Source organism: Bos indicus, chromosome 2 (genome assembly GCF_029378745.1).
Source record: "Bos indicus isolate NIAB-ARS_2022 breed Sahiwal x Tharparkar chromosome 2, NIAB-ARS_B.indTharparkar_mat_pri_1.0, whole genome shotgun sequence".
In the NCBI taxonomy this organism is placed as follows: domain Eukaryota; kingdom Metazoa; phylum Chordata; class Mammalia; order Artiodactyla; family Bovidae; genus Bos; species Bos indicus.
Genome location: NC_091761.1, coordinates 21,832,785 through 21,854,401, shown reverse-complemented (window position 1 = coordinate 21,854,401; position 21,617 = coordinate 21,832,785). Strand labels below are relative to the sequence as shown.

Genomic DNA, 21,617 nt, shown 5'->3' with positions numbered 1-21,617 from the left:
ACAAGGCTCACATTTCAAGTGGACATATTATATAGACTCTGCCTCTGATGATATTCACATATAGTGCAGAGACATATTTAAATATATACAGTTAGACTATGCATATGTGTGTATATGAAAGTGAAAGCCGCTCAGTCATTTCCGACTCTTTGCGACCCCATGGACTATTTGCAACCCCATGGATTATATACAGTTCATGGGATTCTCTAGGCCAGAATACTGGAGTGGATAACCTTTCCCTTCTCCAGGGGATCTTCCCAACCCAGATCTTCCCAACCCTGCACTGCATGTGGATTCTTTACCATCAGAGCCACCAGAGGAGCCTGTGTGTGTATACATACAGTAAATATACTAAGAACATACACAGACACACATCACTGTTCTGTAGGGCTATATAAAGGCAACAAAGTACCGAAATTGCAAATCTGAACTGCTGAACCAGACCACCTGGAATTTGAATGCTGGTGCTCTGCCACTAACCCTGCATACTGAGCATCAGCTTTCATCATTTGAAAATGCGGATAACAATAGTTTCTACTTTACAGATTACTAAAAAGATTAAATACTACATGTGAAAGACTTAAAACAGTCCCCAGCATATGATAAATAATAAAGATTAGCTATTTTTATATGTAGGTGACTGATACTAATACAGAAGATTCTTTACAATAAATATTTGATTATCACAATGCATCTTCAGGTCATCACCAAAACATAACAACACGGTAATGCTATGATTTAAAAAGTGCTAAGAAGATGGAGCTTTACTGTTAAGAATCAAAAAATAAACAAAACACTTCCTCAGTTAATAATGTTTGACATCTACTGATAGAAATGTATTCCTTTGCCTTATTCTCCTTGTTGCAAAAATCCCTAAGAGACAAAATATATTAAAATAGTTTAGATAACCATATTTTACTGTGAAAGTTGGTTTTTCAAAAATATTCCCATGAATATGTGTTTTATGGATTAAAGAGATGATATGAAGGGAATAATTCTGAGATGGGAAGGGAAGAGAGAAAGCAGTGACAATAAATTTGTGTGGCCCACTTAGCGAGAGCATGTGTACATCACCAGTGGGTACGTGTTGCGTCACTTCAATCGTGTCCAACTTTGCGACCCTATGGACCATAGGCTCCTCTGTCCATGGGATTCTTCAGGCAAGAATACTGGGGTGGGGTGCCATGCCCTCCTCCAGGGGATCTTCCCAACCCAGGGATGGAATCTGCATCTCCTGGGTTTCCCACAATGGCAGGCAGGTTCTTTACCACTGGAGACATGTGTGAAGCCCAGTGATAATTGTAAATCTCCATCCTCCCAAGAGGACCAAAACATAATTTGCAAAAAGGTCCATTCTTCAGGTCCATTTCTCCCTGTTTGTAACTAAGACGTGAAAATTCAGTTCACATTTCTGTTTTGAGCAGTAGTTTTCCTTTGTCAAGAAAATGGTTTAGAAAGTAGGGTCACCTATGGAAACTCAATTATGAGAACTGAGTAGTGCCCAAGGAGGACATTACAAGTTATTAGAGAAAGTAAAGTGTTGATTTTGAGTAAAAGCACAAAAATATTGTAGCATCTGTTATCATCAGTGATGCATTTACCTTTTCAGTAAGCAAATGTTAAGATAAGCCAGTATGAAAAAGAGTGATAACCTCACAAGAATTTTACTCTTTGCTTCCATCAGAGTTTCAAAGGGTATAGTTCTGTTTGATTGAGAAGAGTAATTTTTAGACAAACACCTCCCCTATTGGCTTGGTACCAAGGGTTAATCTAGCTCTATGACTCATCTTTAATAAAAATACATATAAAGGGAGGATCTTTGAATACTGGATAAACTGAATATAACATGAATTCAGGGAATGTTCATCAAAAGGATCATAAAAAATCATAAACTGTAATTAATAAAGATTAATTAATTCAGACCTGCCTCTTGAGAAACCTATATCAGGTTAGGAAGCAACAGTTAGAACTGGACATGGAACAACAGACTGGCTTCAAATAGTAAAAGGACTACATCAAGGCAGTATATTGTCACCCTGCTTATTTAACTTATATGCAGAGTACATCATGAGAAACACTGGGCTGGAAGAAACACAAGCTGGAATCAAGACTGCCGGGAGAAATATCAATAACCTCAGATATGCAGATGAGACCACCCTTATGGCAGAAAGTGAAGAGGAACTAAAAAGACTCTTGATGAAGGTGAAAGTGGAGAGTGAAAAAGTTGGCTTAAAGCTCAACATTCAGAAGACTAAGATCATGGCATCTGGTCCAATCACTTACTTCATGAGAAATAGATGGGGAAACAGTGAAAACAGTGTCAGACTTTATTTTTTTGGGCTCCAAAATCACTGCAGATCGTAACTGCAGCCATGAAATTAAAAGATGCTTCCTTATGACCAACCTAGATAGCATATTCAAAAGCAGAGACATTACATGCCTACAAAGGTCTGTCTAGTCAAGGCTATGGTTTTTCCAGTGGTCATGTATGGATGTGAGAGTTGGACTGTGAAGAAAGCTGAGCACCGAAGAACTGATGCTTTTGAACTGTGGTGTTGGAGAAAACTCTTGAGAGTCCCTCGGACTGCAAGGAGATCCAACCAGTCCATTCTGAAGGAGATCAGCCCTGGGTGTCACTGGAAGGACTGATGCTGGGGCTGAAACTCCAGTACTTTGGCCACCTCATGCGGAGAGTTGACTCATTGGAAAAGACTCTGATGCTGGGAGGGATTGTGGGCCGGAGGAGAAGGGGATGACAGAGGATGAGATGGCTGGATGGCATCACAGACTCAATGGACGTGAGTCTGAGTGAACTCCAGGAGTTGATGATGGACAGGGAGGCCTGGCGTGCTGCAATTCAGGGGGTCGCAAAGAGTTGGACACAACTGAGCAACTGAACTGAACTGAAATTTAGAAAGTATTTTTTTTTATAATTTAAGCTGAAAGTCAGCTGAAACTTAAATTGCACAATTGTGTAATAATTCACCAAAAATTAATAGCCAAATTCTAGATGAGAAGATATGTGATTAAAGTACTCAACATTTTTCAGTCACCTCAAAAGTGTCAATGTTTATGTACTTCTTACGGAAATTCTTAGTACCTAGAGGCAATACATTGTGAATCACGTTCAGAGTCCACAAGCTGGCATCTTGAGGCCAAAATTGGCTTACATGTGTTTTTCAGCATCTGTTTTTTAAATTAAAGTCTGTTTTTAACATTTAGCAATTAAGAAATTTAGCAACAAAAATAAAAGCAAAAGAGAATTCCAGCTCCTCTTGAAACTGTTAGGCCCCTGGTTGATTTCAAGACAGACATATTGAAAAGCAACAAAACTGCATTTGTTTTAAGAGTTCTCAACTTGGACATCTTGCTAACTCCTACTTAATTATTGATTTGAATTTGTAAGGTATTAGAATTATGTTCTCACAAGCTCAACTGAACCAAAATCAGAATGCACAAAATAGATACAGGTTAAATGTTTCTTATAGAATCACATTATGAAAAGCTGCTCGGACCCCACCAAGCTAAAAACAGAAGAAAAATCCTTAACATGCTGCAACTTTTGACATGAGAATGTAACTGTCCCCTGCAGTTTTATAGATGTAGTACAGAATAGACGTGAACAATCAAAACATTCTGAATAGCTTTCATTCTGCTTATATCTCCTTATGTGGACAGACGTGCGTGATTTTTTTAAAGTCTCAATCCATTTAGATTTTACCACACCATTTTGAGACTTACTGTAATTATAAAAATTTTAAGTCACAATACAAAGAAGGTAACATATGCATTAAGGTTTGTCAGTCCCAAAGATGATCAAACAGAATTTGTTACTCATCAACTCTGAATAAGGCATATATAGAAATTAAACAAAATGTCACAGCTCAATTATTGAGGGTACTGGGCAGGGCCTTTTACCCCAGTAACTTAAAACTTCAACCACTCATGATGATGAAATAAGGGTGTCAGAGACTTGTTAGTTCTAAAAAAACCTTTTCCTATTAAAATGCACAGACTCTAGGACATGTGAACTTCTTACAGTATTATTATTAAATACCTTACTGGGGATTATTTACAGTTACCTGGACATAAAACTGTAAAAGTGACTGTGAGTGGCAAAGGCAAAAGAAAACAAAAGAATTCAACCCACATCTCAATTTCTTCCTAGAATCAGAAATTTGACAAACACATTTAACAATCTAAACAATCATCATACCAATTACTTCTATGTGAGAATGTAATTTTTATGTTTCTCATTAGTTAAAATGTGCACATACACAAATTCTTAGACAACATCATGATTTCATAAAGTAATTTCACATGACTCATTTTAAATATGGGATGGGCCTTTCAGCTTAGCTTTAACAGTTTAATCACAAAATTTCCTTGAATTGGAAGTTTTTGCATTTGATGGTCAGAAAACAAAGTCTATTCTAATAATCTCCTCCTTGTTCTACTATTAAAATGATAAGGGGGTGACAGTGTTCTTCAGGCTTGAAGTCACTAAAAGAAACTATAAAAACTCAGTATTATCACCAAAATAAAAGAGGAAATATGCCATTTTTAAGACAAATGGTTGCTACTCTAAGACATATGGAGATACAGAAAATACAAATTGCATATACCACATTTAGCAGTCAATATTCTGCAGGGTGAAAAATCACCACCAAGATTAAATAACAGTCTGAGGTTTTATAAATGCTCTTACATTAAAATGCGCAAGGCACAAGTCAGAGCAAAGGGAATAAAGATAAATTGAAAACCAGAAAATGCAGGGAAAAAATTTTAATAGGCCTCCCGCCAATGAGATTATATGACAAAATCTTTGCAAGGTAAAGAACATTAGTCATTTTTATTCATTCTTTGAACTATACCCCCCAGAATCAAAAAGAAAGCAGCAGGGGTGGGGGAAAATATATCCATGGAAATATTTTTAGAGACTGTTCATTTTTGAACATTTTGTGCTTACTATAATTAGCCCAAAGTGGAAATCTATTAAACAATATATTGTTCTGGGAACACAAAACAAATAAGAATATGAATTACTGCTCTTTCAGTTAGCAAATTTCAACAACTTACAAATATCAAAATAGAGAATAACTCGATATTTACAAAGATGCTAATAATCTATATTTAAACTTTTTTAGGTTGCTTATTCGACTCTATACAGCATACAGAAGTTTACAGTACTGGTTTCTACAATAGTGCATCCGTGGATTTTTAAAAAACAACTATTGTATTAACCTTATTTCCATGTTTTAAAAATCTGAAATAGCTTTTATTTGATGCAACAATATTCTCTAGAAAACAAGGAAGGGAAAATAAAGGACTAAGAATATAGACTCATCAGAAAAAAATTGTATTCTAATGCAAAGTTTAAAGAACAATATAGAATTCAAATGTCTCTCTCTTATATTTGGGAAGGCAATTCCTAAAAAAAAAAACTTTTGCCTCTTTTTACCCATTCTTTCTAGCAATTTAGCCTCTTGACTTATCATCATTTATTCATTCCTTTTCGATATAAAGTCAGGATCTGAGAAAAGACTCCTTGAATTCTCAGTTAGTTCTCCTTGCATTAGTTTCTCCAGCCATTGTCAGCAAGCAGTCTCAAGTTCCGTAATACGGAGTTCCATGTGAACTCGGGGATGCATTCCTAACATGCAAACCATGTACAGGCTTCGTGGAAATGTTCCTGTTTCCCCAGTTTCTTTTCCTGTGCTAGTCACAAATCCTGTTGTAAATTAATTTTTCAACAGTGGGCACAAAATTGAGTCAATCTTCATATCTATTGAAGATTAGATTCTATAATCTTAAAATATTAAAAATATCTTAATATTTTTGTTACTTATAAAGCACTATAACCCATCCAATTCAAAATTATTTGTACACTTACAGTAAGATTTCCAAACAGGAGGTCTATATTCATCTGTGTCTGAAAGAAAAAACAAATTAATGTTACTGAATATTTGTATTTTAAATGAGTTATTTTAACCATTATTTCATTTAATATATATTTGTTGAGGTCTATTTGTCCTAGGCATTGTGCTAGGCACTAAAGGGTATTCAAAGATTTTTAGTCTTGGTCCCCCCTTCCTTGGAATAAAATTTCACAGAGATGTTTGAAGAAAATTATTGTTATTTATTCAACTGCTTATCACTTGAGAACACCAAGCTTAACTTTTACTGTTTTATTATCACTGAGGTAACAGTCAATAATGTCTCTGGGCTTAACTTTCATTCCACTGCAAGATTCCTGAACTCATTGGAATTTTTCACTTTGGGAGGATGCCAGCATATTAACATTAGGAGAAAAGAACAGCAAGGTATGGACCTTCAGTTCAGTTCAGTTGCTCACAGCACACCAGGCCTCCCTGTCCATCACCAACTCCCAAAGTCCACTCAAACTCACGTCCATCGAGTCGGGGATGCCATCCAGCCATCTCATCCTCTGTTGTCCCCTTTTCCTCCTGCCCCCAATCCCTCCCAGCATCAGTCGTTTCCAATGAGTCAACTCTTTGCATGAGGTGGCCAAAGTATTGGAGTTTCAGCTTCAACATCAGTCCTTCCAATGAACACCCAGGGCTGATCTCCTTTAGAATGGACTGGTTGGATCTCCTTGCAGTCCAAGGGACTCTCAAGAGTTTTCTCTAACACCACAGTTCAAAAGCATCAATTCTTCAGCACTCAGCTTTCTTCACAGTCCAACTGTCACATCCATACATGACCACTGTATGGACCTTAGTCCTCATACATCCTGGACAATCAAAACCAGGAAATGAGAAACACTTCAGTGAAGGTGAGTGTATCTAGGGAGCTATTAAGAACATGAGGTGAACATGTGCTCCCCAGACACATTCACCTCCCTCTGCTTGAATGTGGATTAGGAGAGTGTGAAGACGCAGTGGAAAGTGATGAGGGAGAAAGGAGAGGGGACCACACAGCCTGGCATTCTCATCTGTAAAGCACAGCTGAGGAATCATCTTGCCAGCATGAAGTCATGCCTGCAAGGCCGTGCAGCCAAACCAGCAGACAGCATTTTGGTGTCGGGAGGTGTGGCCAGACACATCACCTGGCTCTGCTGGAATCCAACATAAACCCATTGAGGAATCTGATCCTAAAAATCGTGGTCTCCAAGGAAACAAGGAAATTCACAGGAAGTCTACTGAGAAGGGTGAATCTTGCATATGTAGCTCATATTAAAATTGTCACAGACTGAACACATTCAGCCCCCAAATCCCAACCTTTAAAATGCAATCTTACACTTCATTTTTTATGTGTTATCATAAACCACCACATGAATCAGAGGGCTACAGTAAGACTACCAGTGATGGGCAAAAGGACATAAGAGGGAAATTCTACATCATGTAGAAATTACTTGGCACCAGGAGAAGTTTTCATGTATGTTTTCTCAAAGAATGAATAAAAGATGACATGAATAAATGAATGAAGTAATGCAGCAAATAGAGTTGACTCTCATTATTCACATAAGTTACATCCTACATCACCATACACAATGAATTAACCAACACTGAACCACTGCTCCTGGGGAAACAAGTTAGGTTCCTGTGAACCTCTGGTCATAATATTTTCATCAACCAGTCAATATATAACTTTTCTTTCTGTGTATTTCTGTTTAAAGATACCTTATTAGCATATATTGTTGGTTCATAAACACTTAACTCACAGCCAACTACACTTTAACTTATGCTTCAAAGAAGCTTATCTGACATGTATTTTCTCCATAAGACAAATCATTGCCTTTTTGCACTTTGGAACACCAGACAGAATTTTGACACTAGGGGCCATTAAAAAAAATAAAATCACCAATAAAAAGCCACAAAAATACCAAAAAAAAAGAAAAGTGGCATTAACTAGGTCCTGATAAGAACACTTGTTTACAGTATGAGAGCTGAAACACAGAAGGCAGAGTTGCCTTGCTCAGCCTCAGCTGGGAATATACAGGTCAGGCAACTCAATGTGCCACTTTATAAATGTTGGCAAATTACCATGAAAGTGTCACAAGTATTTATTTTAAAAGGGTTACAAATAAATGTTAGCAAGTAAGCAAATTTGCAAATACAGAATCAAGAATAAGGAGGATTATCTGTGTATGAATGAGTAGTTATTTAGGAAAACTACCATCTCAGGTAAACTCACTGATAAACTCAATGATATAACATTAGGATGAAATATGACCTTAGCACAGTAATATATAGATATATACATATTTACCTAGCGAGAGGGTGGCGGTGGGGGTGGGCATGTGGGTGTGTATGTTTGGAAGGTTAATTGTACTGATGTTGGTCTTAAAAAATAAATTATAATTAATTGAATTGTATTTTTTATAAGAGGAAAAATTTGCCTCTAAGCATTCAAGTCATTTAATGATTTCATCGATGCCATATGGATCCTGTTAAATTGCCATTCAATCCTAAGCCAGTTTTTGGTTTAATAGGAGAGTGGATGTTCACTCTCCTAGCATTTGGCCTGAAATATTCATGTGTGTGTCTCAGCCTTCTTGCCAGCATCCAAACAGCATATACTGCAGTGATGAGGCACCTCCCAACCCACTGGTGGAAGACACACACGCAGCCAGGAAGAAAAGAAAAAAGGCACTCAACGAGGCTGAGACGCAGGGTAGTAAAGAATTTAACTTTGCACCTAATCACTGCAGATGGTGACTGCAGCCATGAAATTAAAAGATGCTTACTCCTTGGAAGGAAAGTTATGACCAACCTAGATAGCATATTCAAAAGCAGAGACGTTACTTTGCCAACAAAGGTCCGTCTAGTCAAGACTATGGTTTTTCCAGTGGTCATGTATGGATGTGAGAGTTGGACTGTGAAGAAAGCTGAGCGCCGAAGAATTGATGCTTTTGAACTGTGGTGTTGGAGGAGACTCTTGAGAGTCCCTTGGACTGCAAGGAGATCCAACCAGTCCATTCTGAAGGAGATCAGCCCTGGGTGTTCTTTGGAAGGACTGATGTTGAAGCTGAAACTCCAATACTTTGGCCACCTCATGCGAAGAGTTGACTCATTGGAAAAGACTCTGATGCTGGGAGGGATTGGGGGCAGGAGGAAAAGGGGACGACAGAGGATGAGATGGCTGGATGGCATCCCCGACTCGATGGACGTGGGTTTGAGTGAACTCCAGGAGTTGGGTGATGGACAGGGAGGCCTGGCATGCTGCGATTCATGGGGTCGCAAAGAGTTGGACACGACTGAGCGACTGAACTGAACTGAACTGAAGAAGAGGTCTAACTTTCACCTTCAGCTCCTAGGAAGTAATTTTATTTGCCTGGGATCCTTGGGCTAGGCAGAGAGTAACAATGTGACTTAGGGTGGGGTTTTAGGTCACACAGTGTCAGTCAACTTGGAGACCAAGTTCTACCCTGTGGGTGGGCCATCAATCATAAAGCCCTCATTAAAAACTCTGAACTCAAGGACTGAGAGAGTGTCCTTGATTGGAAATCCTCCATGTGTCTCATTATACATCAGTGCTGGAAGACAATGCATCCTGACTCCACAGAGGACAAGAGACGCTTGCATTCAGTCCTCCTCCTGGACCCTGATTTAGGTGCTTCTTCCTTTGGTGGATTATAATCTGTATCTTTTCCTTGTAATAAATCATGACTCTCAGTATAATAGTGTTTAGTGAGTCCTATGAGTCCTTCTGGATAATTATCAAACCCAAAGGTGATTTGAGGGAACCACCTCCCACTTGCACTTAGAGTCAGAAGTGAGAGAAGTGTTTGGGACTGTGCCCTCTTACTTTGTCATTGGCCCTAACTCCTTGAAAACCCTGTACACGGTTGTGCAGATGAGCAGGCGACCCTGGAGATCACTTCCACTTTGGAGATGGTGAGAGAAAAAGAGGCTAATATTCAAATTTCTGTCTCTGGGGGATTGCTTACCTGGTCCTAGATAGGATTTCTGGAGGGGAATATGAACCTTAGCTTGCTGTGTGACTTTAAGAAACTTACTACCTCTTTTTTCTTTATGTATAGAGTAATAATATCATCTAAAATGGGAATAGTAATAACACAGGTTTGTTGGAGGATAAAATTAGGTATCATACATTAAGCATCTTGCACTCAGGAGAACTTTAGTAAATGAGAATCCTCTCCGGCCTTCACCAAAAGTGAAGTTAAAAACATGATGATGTTACCATATTTGCCTCAGGGCATTGTCAATGATTTCACCTATGCATTCTTATTATTTTGATCTTGCCTGTACACCTACTGTATTACAGAAGACATTATTCAAGATGCTACAGATCACAGTTTTGTGGCCAAATGAAATGAGTATTTGGCAAATAACCAAGAAATACTGGGATTTAAGTTTGTGTTTCCTTTAATGCTAAAAGAAGTCTAATCATTAGTGACATTTAAAAACAGAATGTGGGTTTTGAAAGTCTTTTCCGTATAAGCAAGGTGAAAAGACAGCCTTCAGAGTGGGAGAAAGTAATAGCAAACGAAACAACTGACAAAGAATTAATCTCAAAAATATACAAACAGCTCATGCAGCTCAATACCAGAAAAATAAACGACCCAGTCAAAAAATGGGCCAAAGAACTAAACAGACATTTCTCCAAAGAAGACATACAGATGGCTAACAAACACATGAAAATACGCTCAACATCACTCATTATCAGAGAACTGCAAATCAAAATCACAATGAGGTACCATCTCACGCCGGTTACAATGGCTGCTATCAAAAAGTCTACAAGCAATAAATGCTGGAGAGGGTGTGGAGAAAAGGGAACCCTCTTACACTGTTGGTGGGAATGCAAACTAGTTCAGCCACTATGGAGAAGAGTGCGGAGATTCCTTAAAAAAATGAAAAAAAAAAAAAAAATGAAAATAGAACTGCCATACAACCCAGCAATCCCACTGCTGGGCATACACACCGAGGAAACCAGAACTGAAAGAGATATGTGTATCCCATGCAGCACTGTTTATAATAGCCAGGACATGGAAGCAACCTAGATGTCCATCAGCAGACAAATGGATAAGAAAGTTGTGATACATATACACAATGGAATATTACACAGCTATTAAAAAGAACACATTTGAATCAGTTCTAATGAGGTGGATGAAACTGGAGCCTATTATATAGAGTGAAGTAAGTCCGAAAGAAAAATAGCAATACGGTATATTAACGCATATATATAGAATTTAGAAACATGGTAACGACGACCCTATATGCAAGACAGCAAAAGAGACACAGATATAAGGACTCTGTGGGAGAAGGCAAGGGTGGGATGACTTGAGAGAATAGCACTGAAACATGTGTATTACCATATGTGAAATAGATGACCAGTCCAAGTTCGATGCATGAGACAGGGCACTCAAAGCCAGTGCACTGGGACAACACAGAGGGATCGGATGGGGAGGGAGATGAGAGGGGGATTCGGGAGGGGGTACACATGCACACCCATGGCTGATTCATGTCAGTGTATGGCAAAAACCACCACAATATTGTAATTAGCCTCCAATTAAAACAAATAAATTAATTTTATTTAAAAAAGTCTTTTCCTAGCAATCTTTTTTTCCAGTGGAAGTGTAAACTGGTGCAAGATCTCTAAAGAACTGGCAATACATATCATGAGCCTTTAAAAGTGTGTAATAAGCATCTGTAAGGCAGAGTAAATGAGCTGCTCTTTGAAAAAGAACATTTAAAAATTATGACAGTCTTTCTTATGTCTAGGGGTGGAGATACTAGTTCACTGTGGTATGGACCATTTGTTAAACAAGTAAGGCAAAGGGTAGGTACCACCATCCTCAGGACTCAGGGGAAAGGGGCTCATTGGGATGGGAAAGTTGCATGGTTTAGAAAAACATACCTTAGATTCTTAACAAATTAATTGCTAGAGTTGCTGAGACCAATTTTCTAACATCCTAAATCCTTCTGGAAGGGAAGAAACATTACCCTCATCTTTGATTCCTCAGATTCAAATTTAAGAAGTTCTGTCATAGAAGAAACTTAGAGCCCAAACCAAGTTCTAATGGCAGGAAAAGGCAGAAACTCTTCTGAAAGAAAAATGACTTTGAAGATGAATTAATTGAAACTGGTGATCTAGAGTCACAACATGGGCTCACAGGTTTATTAGGAAGAACAGATACTGGCCCAGCATGAGGCCAAGGCCAGAAGTGTCTCTGACCTCAGCCTCCTTGACACATGGAACGTTCAGTAAGAGTGTGAACAAACGAACTGCAATCTTGACCTCCAGGTGGGTTCATACTTAGTGACTTGGGCCAAATCTGACTAAAATGGATATCCTAGTAGCAGTCAAGACAAGCAACTATCTACCAAAGGCTGGACTTAACCTTCCTTCTCTTTATCACTTTCTGTCAGTGTTAAACAGTGTAGAACTATACTTACTGAACTTTTCTTCTGGGTATTTGTAAGAGAATAGTACTACTTTGGGACTGAGTAAGCCTCATGAAGTTCAAACCTGGGGGAGGAGACTGCCTAAAGAGGAAGATACTAAATTTCCTGCTAACTGAGGAAATGAGGAAAAAATATGGGAGTATATTTGTTCCTTCTGCACACTTTTGACCCAGCAGTTCTATTTCCAGGAATTTATTATAAAATAATTACGTATGCTAGGCAAATATTAATACAGAGGAATATCACTGAAATATTTCTTTTAAAACTAAAAAAACTGGATTCAACCTAAATGCTTAACAATTAGAGACTGATGAAATCAATGATGATAGATTATAGTCTGAAGATACTTTGACTACATCAAGAAGATTTCACCTTTAATCTGTTAAAAGTCTGACAGATATTTTAAATATTTTTTATCTTTTAAACCAGTGGCTCTCAGACTTTTTGATTTCAAAATGTGGATTCTAAGGACCTTTCAATTTCTATTGATATTAACCATATTAGAAGTTAAAACAAATTTTAATAGCATATATTTGGTAATTTATTAAAAATAATAAATTGGTTATATACTAAACATTTTTATGAAAAAAACTTTAGTTTTCAGAACAAAAATTTGTTTTACATTTTGCACATCTCTCTACTATCTGGTATAAGTGAAGACAGATGGTTTCTCCTGTCTGCTTCTGTATTCAATCTGTTGCGACATCACATGCCACGTACAGTTGGAATATCCAACTAGCCGCTTGTGAGAGAGGAGAATGAAAAAGGCAAATAATGCATTATTACTATTATTTAAAATAGTTTTGACCTTGTGAAAACTGAAAAAACTTGGAGATTTGTAGGAGCCCCTAGAACTATGCTTTGAGAACAACTATTTCAAATGATGATTTCCTTGGCATATTTAGGACATGGGGTAAGGTAGGATGCTGCTGCTGCTGCTGCTGCTAAGTCACTTCAGTCGTGTCTGACTCTGTGCAACCCCAGAGACGGCAGCCCACCAGGCTCCCCTGTCCCTGGGATTCTCCAGGCAAGAACACTGGAGTGGGTTGCCATTTCCTTCTCCAATGCATGAAAGTGAAAAGTGAAAGTGAAGTCGCCCAGTCGTGTCCGACTCCTAGCAACCCCATGGACTGCAGCCTACCAGGCTCCTCCATCCATGGGATTTTCCAGGCAAGAGTACTGGAGTGGGGTGCCATTGCCTTCTCCGAAGGTAGGATAAGATACATCTTATCTAATAGAAGAAATATAAAAGTTAACTAAGACAGAAAAAGAGGAAATCATTAATTCCTTTAATGGATCAAAGTTCTTTCAGCTTATTCAAAGGAAGTTATCAAGAGCCTTCAGCTACAGGTTTCAAGAGCTCCCATCACCTCTTTTTATTGTCAGAAAATCCACCCAGACCAAGCATTTTAACAGGACAGACTTCATCTCTAGAGCATGACTGAGAATGACAGCCAGACAACCTATGACTCAGTGACAGCTAATTTTAAAACCACCTTAAAAAATTCAGGGACAGCTGCTTAAAATAATCTTAGCATGGTATAGATGAGAGCTTAAATTAAGTACATACCCACAAAATTCATTTTTCCCACTGCCTTTAAGTGTCAGTAATACTTTTCATTCACTACATAAAAGACAATTTTATATAAATATCAAATTATTGATTTTTGTTAAAATGTTAAATTATAAAGTTTATGGCAGAAATGTTAAAATAATCAGAAAGTTTAATTCATTCAGTAAATACATATTAAAGAGCTTCTATGAGTAAGAATGTCGGTAACAGGGTAGGTCCAGATGTAGTTTATGTCTTTAAAGGCAATAAGAAAAACAGGATGGATATGATTAGTTACTAATAAAGTAATATAATAAGAGTAATACATAATACTTATACATAATTACAGTTTTATAAACCATCATCTTGTCAAAATGCTTGACAAGACTAGGTTCCAATAAGTATTTGCTGACCTATGAAAGAATGAAAGAGATATAAGAATCACTTTTGGCCAGAGTGTCAAGAAAGACAAACCAGAGGTGACATCATCTGACAATGGCTCTGAGGACAGATTTTTAAAATATAGGGACCAAGGGAAAGAGACTGGAAATAAAAGAGAGCGTAACATTCTAATCAGAGGGAACACACTGAATAGGGCACAGAAGCAAGACAATTTAGATAGTTTTTGAGAAACTGTGAAAATGCAGAGCGGCTAAAATAAAAGACACATTGGGAAAAGCTTGAAACAGGCACTGGAGGGAATTTGCATTGTGTGGTCCAGGAGGGCATCCATAAGTAATGACCACGTGTTTTCCTCTGCTTTGTGTACTAAATACTCAGATGTCTGAGAGGAACACCATGGAATACCATTTACTGAGTCACAAGGTTAAATGTGCTTATAAATACCCTGATGTTCTGAATTTTTAGATTAACTTAAAACACTGTACAACTGAATTAAATATTTATACTCTTTCCAATTAGATCCTATTTAGGCCTCGTACATCTACGATGTCACTGAAACTGACTGACCTTTGAAAATGTAAAAAAAATGTATTTAATCTATTACACAGTTTTGTGAATCATTATATAATAGTTATGTCTTATGAATTCTTTGGCTTAGAATAATATTCCACTGATGAAGTTTAAACCTGCTTAACTTTTTATTTTAAAATATATATAGTTCATTCTGATACTATAAATTTAAGCTGTTTACTGTTTTAGGCTCAAAGCAAAAAGGCTTTTACAACTTTTTAATACTATGTTGAATTTTCTCAACAAAGACTATGTTGCATTTTAAATGAGGTTTAGACTAATGACATATTCACACTCAAAAACTATGTGATTAATGTTTTAAAGCATGTTTCAGATTGCCTTTGGTTTGAAAATTAACAATGTAGAATTCTGTTTAAAAAAATGACACTATGGATAAGAAAAAGAGCCATTTTTCCCTTGAAATGAAGACTCAACTTTCAATCTACTGGCAAGAGATTTCCTATCCTGTTTTCACCAGAAAATACAATGCATTAATGACTAACCCACACCTGTTGTCTACCAAATTTTGGCATACCAAAATAGTGAGGTGCTTGTGACCATAAAACTATTTTACTAATAAAGTGATCTTCTAAAAGAACAAGGGCATAAAATTCACAATAAATACCAAGTAATTACTACAGTTAATATTTGCAAGAGTCTTAAAGAAAACTAAATTATAAAAGAAACATATTTCTTGGAAAACAAAAGTTCACAGCAAAAATTTAAAGGCTTATAACAACATTCAACATTCACAATTCTAAGGAGAAAACAAATAAAAAAGAGCTCTGCTAGGTTTCTAGGTAACTCATACCGACTAAATGTCTTTCCTAGAAGATGCGTCTAAACACAGTGAGTAAGCATTTTAACTAAAACAATTAATATTCACTCTGCAAAGTCATGGCGAAATCAGGTCAGTTAAATTCACCCTCAGAAGAAATAAAGTCCTTTAAAACTGCTCCAAGTTGAAAAGTGATGTGTCATGATAAAATTCTGACAGAAATAAACTATTTTTAAAACCAAAGATAATTGTTTTTAATTCTTCAGAGAATAATGACCCAGAACTGTTAGTACATGGGAAAGAAAAAAAAAAAAAACAAACCTCTGAGACTGTGCAACTAGAGTGGTGATATGCTTCATCAAAGATCTCCAAAAACAAATACTCTGCAAGTGCAGCGCTCAACTCTTCAACCATGGACCCACAGCTTGGGCCAACAAAGCCTCCTACATTAAATGTGAGCCAAACTTGGAAATCTCTTTTGAAAACTCAAGCTTGGCCTTTAATTAAAGATCTAAGCAATGTTTCCTCTCACCAACTTGGCAGACCTAGCAAACAAACTACACAAACAAAGCCTTCTGCTTACTCCCATCTTTTCACTCTACAGCGTTCTTGGAACAAAAATCTATACACAGGAACTAGGTCATTCAGCTTAATTGAAAGGTAATAAGGGCTGTCATTTCCCAACCTACTATTTCTCCTTCTAGACAAGGCATCTCTCTCTGAAGTTTTCTCTTTAAAAGGTTTGATCATTTCTCATCATGTTAACCTAACATATTGGCATATTAACAGAAAGTCCTCAGGCTCACTCAACACAAGGTTTCTAACAAGAACTTCAAGAAGAGACTTAACTCCTATCTAGCTCTCAAGGTGCCCAAATGGCTCCCATTTGGATTTTGTTAGATAAGTAAAAAAATTCACCTTTACTAACATGATATAGTTCCTAAAACCCTCTACCACAAAACGCAGAATACACAAAACTCAACGAATGTGATAGAGTATATACTCTTCTACTTGATTTCTTTGCATCCCACATATCTAAAATTAAACTGCAATAAATCGTTCAAGAAACCCTTGTAATTCTACATTTGTAAGAGAGTATATACCATATGATATATACATTTTACCAAACACACGAAGAATACACCTGGGGAATACTTTTTCCAAATTCAACAATTTAAGACTTTTAACTACCCAGAGGACTTGAAATCACAGATATTAAAAATATAACCATGAAAACTCTTCACTGAATTTTTATTTTTATAAATACAAGTTCTAGAAAACACTTTTAGTGGAGATCTTAGTTATACTAAGAAGTATAACTCAGTTGTCTCAAATGCCCTCGATTCCTTCAATACCCTCGTTCTTTTCTTAATGGAAAAGTTACAAACAACATTTCTTCTCTTTGCTATTCATACTTTGGGACAAATCATTCCTGACCCATAGGTCAGGATTTCCCATTGCTTTAAATATACAGTTTTGTAGCAATAGCTCACTAGGATCCTTGGCCTTGGGAAAGGAATCTATCACCATATTCTTAGCCTTAGAATGTACATTATTTTTTAACACAGACTGACAGAATAGTCAGGATTCCACAATGCCAGCAAGCAATCTTTCAAAGTCTTGCCTTAGAATTAATTACTGTTTTCAAGTTTTATCAAGAGGACAGTCACTCAGAAAACAGGGTACATTAACCCTTAAATTTAACTCTATGGGGGAAAGACAGGTAATGTTTATTACCAGTATTTTGATATCATGGATAAGTAAAGGTGGAAAAGGTCACTTCTTCCCTCATCTTATCACTGATAATTTCCAAATGTGCTTCTTTTAAACCGGACTTCTCTGGGAAAACCGATCAGAGTCTATCTCTGTCTCTTTCTCAAACACACACACACAAAACAGATTCTGAAGAATACAGAAAAGTTTGCTTGAGATCACAGGATGTGGAGCCAAATGTGGGAAAAGGCAGTTCACAGCTGTAGGGAGGAAACAGTCAGATATGGAACTAATAATGTGTAAGCCACAAATGAGCATAGTTGGATAATTTTAAGCACATGCTTAGCTGTCCCAAGGTATATTAAAACGCTCAGCATGTTTTAATCAACAGTGCTCTGACTGTGCACATGCCAAGATGCAAAAACTCTATGGAAACAAGAACTTGTGCTTCAAATTGATAGGTTATCTATGCTTCTTCCTTTGAGAGCAGAACTCAGGGCATGAAAGATCTGGGGCTGTGGTCTCTCTTGCCAACAGCTGCAGCCAGCAAGCCCCAAAATGAACATGTACTGGATCTCTCTGTCTCAAAGAAGCTCCTTCTATGTGGGGACATGAGGAGCAACTAATTGGAAGTACCATAGGAACAAAGATCCACCTTTCTCAAGTCCCAAAATCTGAATTCTTTAAAGAGTGAAAATATTTTTATAACTCATTTGGTTGCAAACTCTAATCCAACCTGAACCTAAGAGTGTTTTAATAGCTCTTTATAACTGATTTGATGGCAAAAGCCTCACCTGAATGGATGTGAGAATATTTAGTCCTTATTTACTAGATGGAGTGTGACTCCACTTGTTTCACTGAAGAAATACTACTGTGTGATTAGAGACTGGTGGCTCAGACATTACTAGGGTGTTGTATGTATGTAAAAGTATAAAATGCATTACCTTTCTAAAATCTGAAAAATTCTGAATTCTAACATACATTTGTTACCAAGAGTTTTGGATAAAGGATTCCAGATCCATTATTAACATCACAGCTAATCATGTTACAACGCGAAGTCAGAATTTGATACTCTCCAGCTAGATTCTCTCCAATGGTTTTCTGTCTTCACAATAGCCTACGACAGCAGTCCCCGACCATTTTGGCGCCAGGGACTGGTTTCAGGGAAGACCGTTTCTCCATGGACTAGGGATGAGGGGGATGGTTCAAGTGCATTACATTTACTGCGCACTTTATTTCTATTACTATTACACCAGTTCCACCTCAGGTCACCAGCCATCAGATCTCAGAGGTTGGGGACCCCTGGTCTACAAAACTGCTATGCAAAGAAGACCCCAACACTGACATCACCTGGTAAGCCACTACAAATGCAGAACCGCATGACCCAACTCTCATCTCTGAATCAGAATCTGCAGTTTCACAAGATCCCCAGGTGATGTGCATGCACCTGAATGCCCAGAAGCACTGACCTCTAAGACCCTAGCTGATTTGTCCTCCTTATTTGATAGAGTTCATCTCCTACTTCTCTCCCCCTCACCCACTCTTGGACAGTCTCTCTGGTTTCCTTGCCATTCATCAAACACACAAGGAAACTCCCACCTAGCTGTTCCATGGGACTGGAATGCACTCCCCAAAAGAATCTCTGTTGACTTGCTCCTTTACCTGCTTCAGTTCTTTCCTCAAGTCACCTTCTAAGTGATGCCTTCCCTGTCACCCTAACTAAAACACTCAAATCCCCCTGACAATTTATATTCTCTTTTCATTGATTGTCATTGTATTCTTTCTCTTTAGTCCATATCAATACCTACAACAGTAACATTTTGCCAAATTGTATTGGTTTTTGTCTCTTTCCACTAGAATGTAAACTTCGAGAAGGCAGGGATTCTTTTGCCTGTTTTTCACACTGTTTTATCCTTAATGCCTAGAACAGCAATTCCTGGTGTGGTCTGTAGACCTCTGTGGATCACTGAGGCTCTTTTCGGGGGTACACAAGGTCAAGACTGTTTTCATAATTACACCAAGAAAGGTGCCTTTTTCACTGCACTGACGTTCACACTGGTAGTGCCAAAGCTCTGGTGGGTAAAAGAGCTGGTGCTGCAGCAAAGAACAATGCAGGGGCACCAAGCCACATCACAGTCTTTAGAAAGAATTCAGTTTCACTTGGGAATGTCCCTGAACACTTGCTTCTTCAATCTTGACCCCTGTGTACACGCCTTTGTGATGAAACAGGAAGTACGCATAGGGTATACCTGCTGCTCACTGCAGTGTGACGCTGTCTTGAGGAAAAGTACACGTGAGATCATACAAGTTGTGAGCTGGACTAGCTGTAATTTTCACAGACACTGTTTCACTGGAAAGAATGACTAACAAACTATTCAGACTTGGGTATCAGGCATCTATTTTCTTCAAAATGAACAATGTGAGCTTGTCACTTTGAGGAAAATAACACAAAAGAGTCATAAAAATCCAAGCCTTCAAATGAAAATGAGTTTGGGGAAAATTGGCGTTAATATTTAAAGACTTCTGTGATGATCTCAAGAGATAGTAAAGACTGTGATTTGTTAATACATTGTACAATGAAATCAAGCATGTATCCGCTGATACTTTTTAAGTTGTTTGTCTTTATACTTAGAAATGTCTTTTAATAGTAGGCTTACCTGGTGGCTCAGATGGTAAAGAATCTGCCTGCAATGCAGAAGACCCGTGTTCAATCCCTGGGTCGGGAAGATCCCCTGGAGAAGGAAATGGCAACCCACTCCAGTATTCTTGCCAGGAGAATCCCAAGACAGAGGAGCCTGGCAGGCTATAGTCCATGCGGTCGCAAAGAGTCGGACACAACTGAGTGACCATCACTCACTCACTCACAATGAAATGGGTTAACTTTTGGAAGATCTGTATAACTCAATGAGCAAATATTTTTGAAAAGACAAATGCGTGTCTTTTCAAGATCTCACACAGGTAAAAGATCCAATCAAAGCACAAGACAGGACAGCAGATTCTAATGTAACAAGAATACATAATGTTCACTGACATGGTTTCCAAGTCTATGTTACAACCTACCTTTACTTAGAAACTATCACTCATTAGGTTTTATAGTCATATCAAAGAATATCTATACCTATTTGAAAAGATGATTAAAATACTCCCTTTTTCAATTATTTACCTGTTATGAGGCCAGATTTTCTTAATATACTCCAATCAAAACATATTACAACAGATGATAGCAGCTATGGGCTTTCTACTTTTAAGCTAGACTTCAAAAAACTGTAAAAATGTGAAAGAATGCCATTTTTCTCACTATCTTAAAAAGTCTTTTTCGTAAAATTTTATTTATGCTAACATGTAATATACTCTTATTTTTAAACCAAAAGATAATTTTTTAATGTTTTATTTTCAAATACAGTAAATGGAAATATATATAACCCACATAAACAAATGTTCTTCAATAATGTTTAAGTATGTAAATGGGTCCTGAGATTAAAAAGTCTGAGAACCACTGGCTAAAACTATGACTAGTAAAAGCAGTAAGTTTTGTTGCCCTGAATACTTAACGACGTGCTGGGCTCTTGTTAAATACTTTTACATTTATTTATGCCTCCCAACAACCTTATAAAATAAGTACTATTGCTATCGCCATTTGATAGGTGAGAAAACCAGTACTTGAAAAAGATCAAGGCAGTTGTTTAAAGTCACAAGTAGCAGTCACTATTAGGTGACTTCAGATTTCACGTTCCTAACCATTACTGACACTGAAATAAAGGCACGCTGGGTTAGAAACAAGGCAAACAGTGCAAAGCCCGCTGACGACTTTAAAAATATCAAAGCATAAGCAGCAGCCAAAATACACAGCCAAATGTGTGGGGACTGAAGAAAGGCAATCCAAGGAGGTTCATATGAGTAGAAGGAAGACCAGAATAACTTTTCAGAGGCAGAAATCAGATGTTTGAGCAAGTATTTCAAGTATAGCTCACAAGATTACAATCACCACCACTAGGCTGAAGAACAGACGATAAAAACCCTCAAGATGTCTATTCACCTTTGAGACCAGCTTCCAAGGATGGTACAGACAAGCTGATATCCCCTATGGTCAGGTTCATTCGTGATGCTGTTGAAGTCTTCTTGCTGTGGTTGAGCTCCTTGTTATCTCAAGCTTGACTATAACTTTCAATGAAATGTTTCAGATACTCATTAATGTTTCAGATACTCATTA

The 21,617-nt window shown here is 37.6% G+C and overlaps 1 protein-coding gene across 3 annotated transcripts in view; it reads right to left on the bottom strand.

The window, feature by feature from the left end:
- Positions 1-21,617, bottom strand: part of CHN1 (chimerin 1) — a 202,106-nt gene that overhangs the window by 147,470 nt on the left and 33,019 nt on the right. For all 3 annotated transcript variants that reach the window (XM_070803164.1, XM_070803162.1, XM_070803165.1), the window contains exon 3: positions 5,894-5,932. In XM_070803164.1, the coding sequence (XP_070659265.1) occupies positions 5,894-5,932 (39 nt within the window). The remainder of the gene's footprint in view (positions 1-5,893; positions 5,933-21,617) is intronic.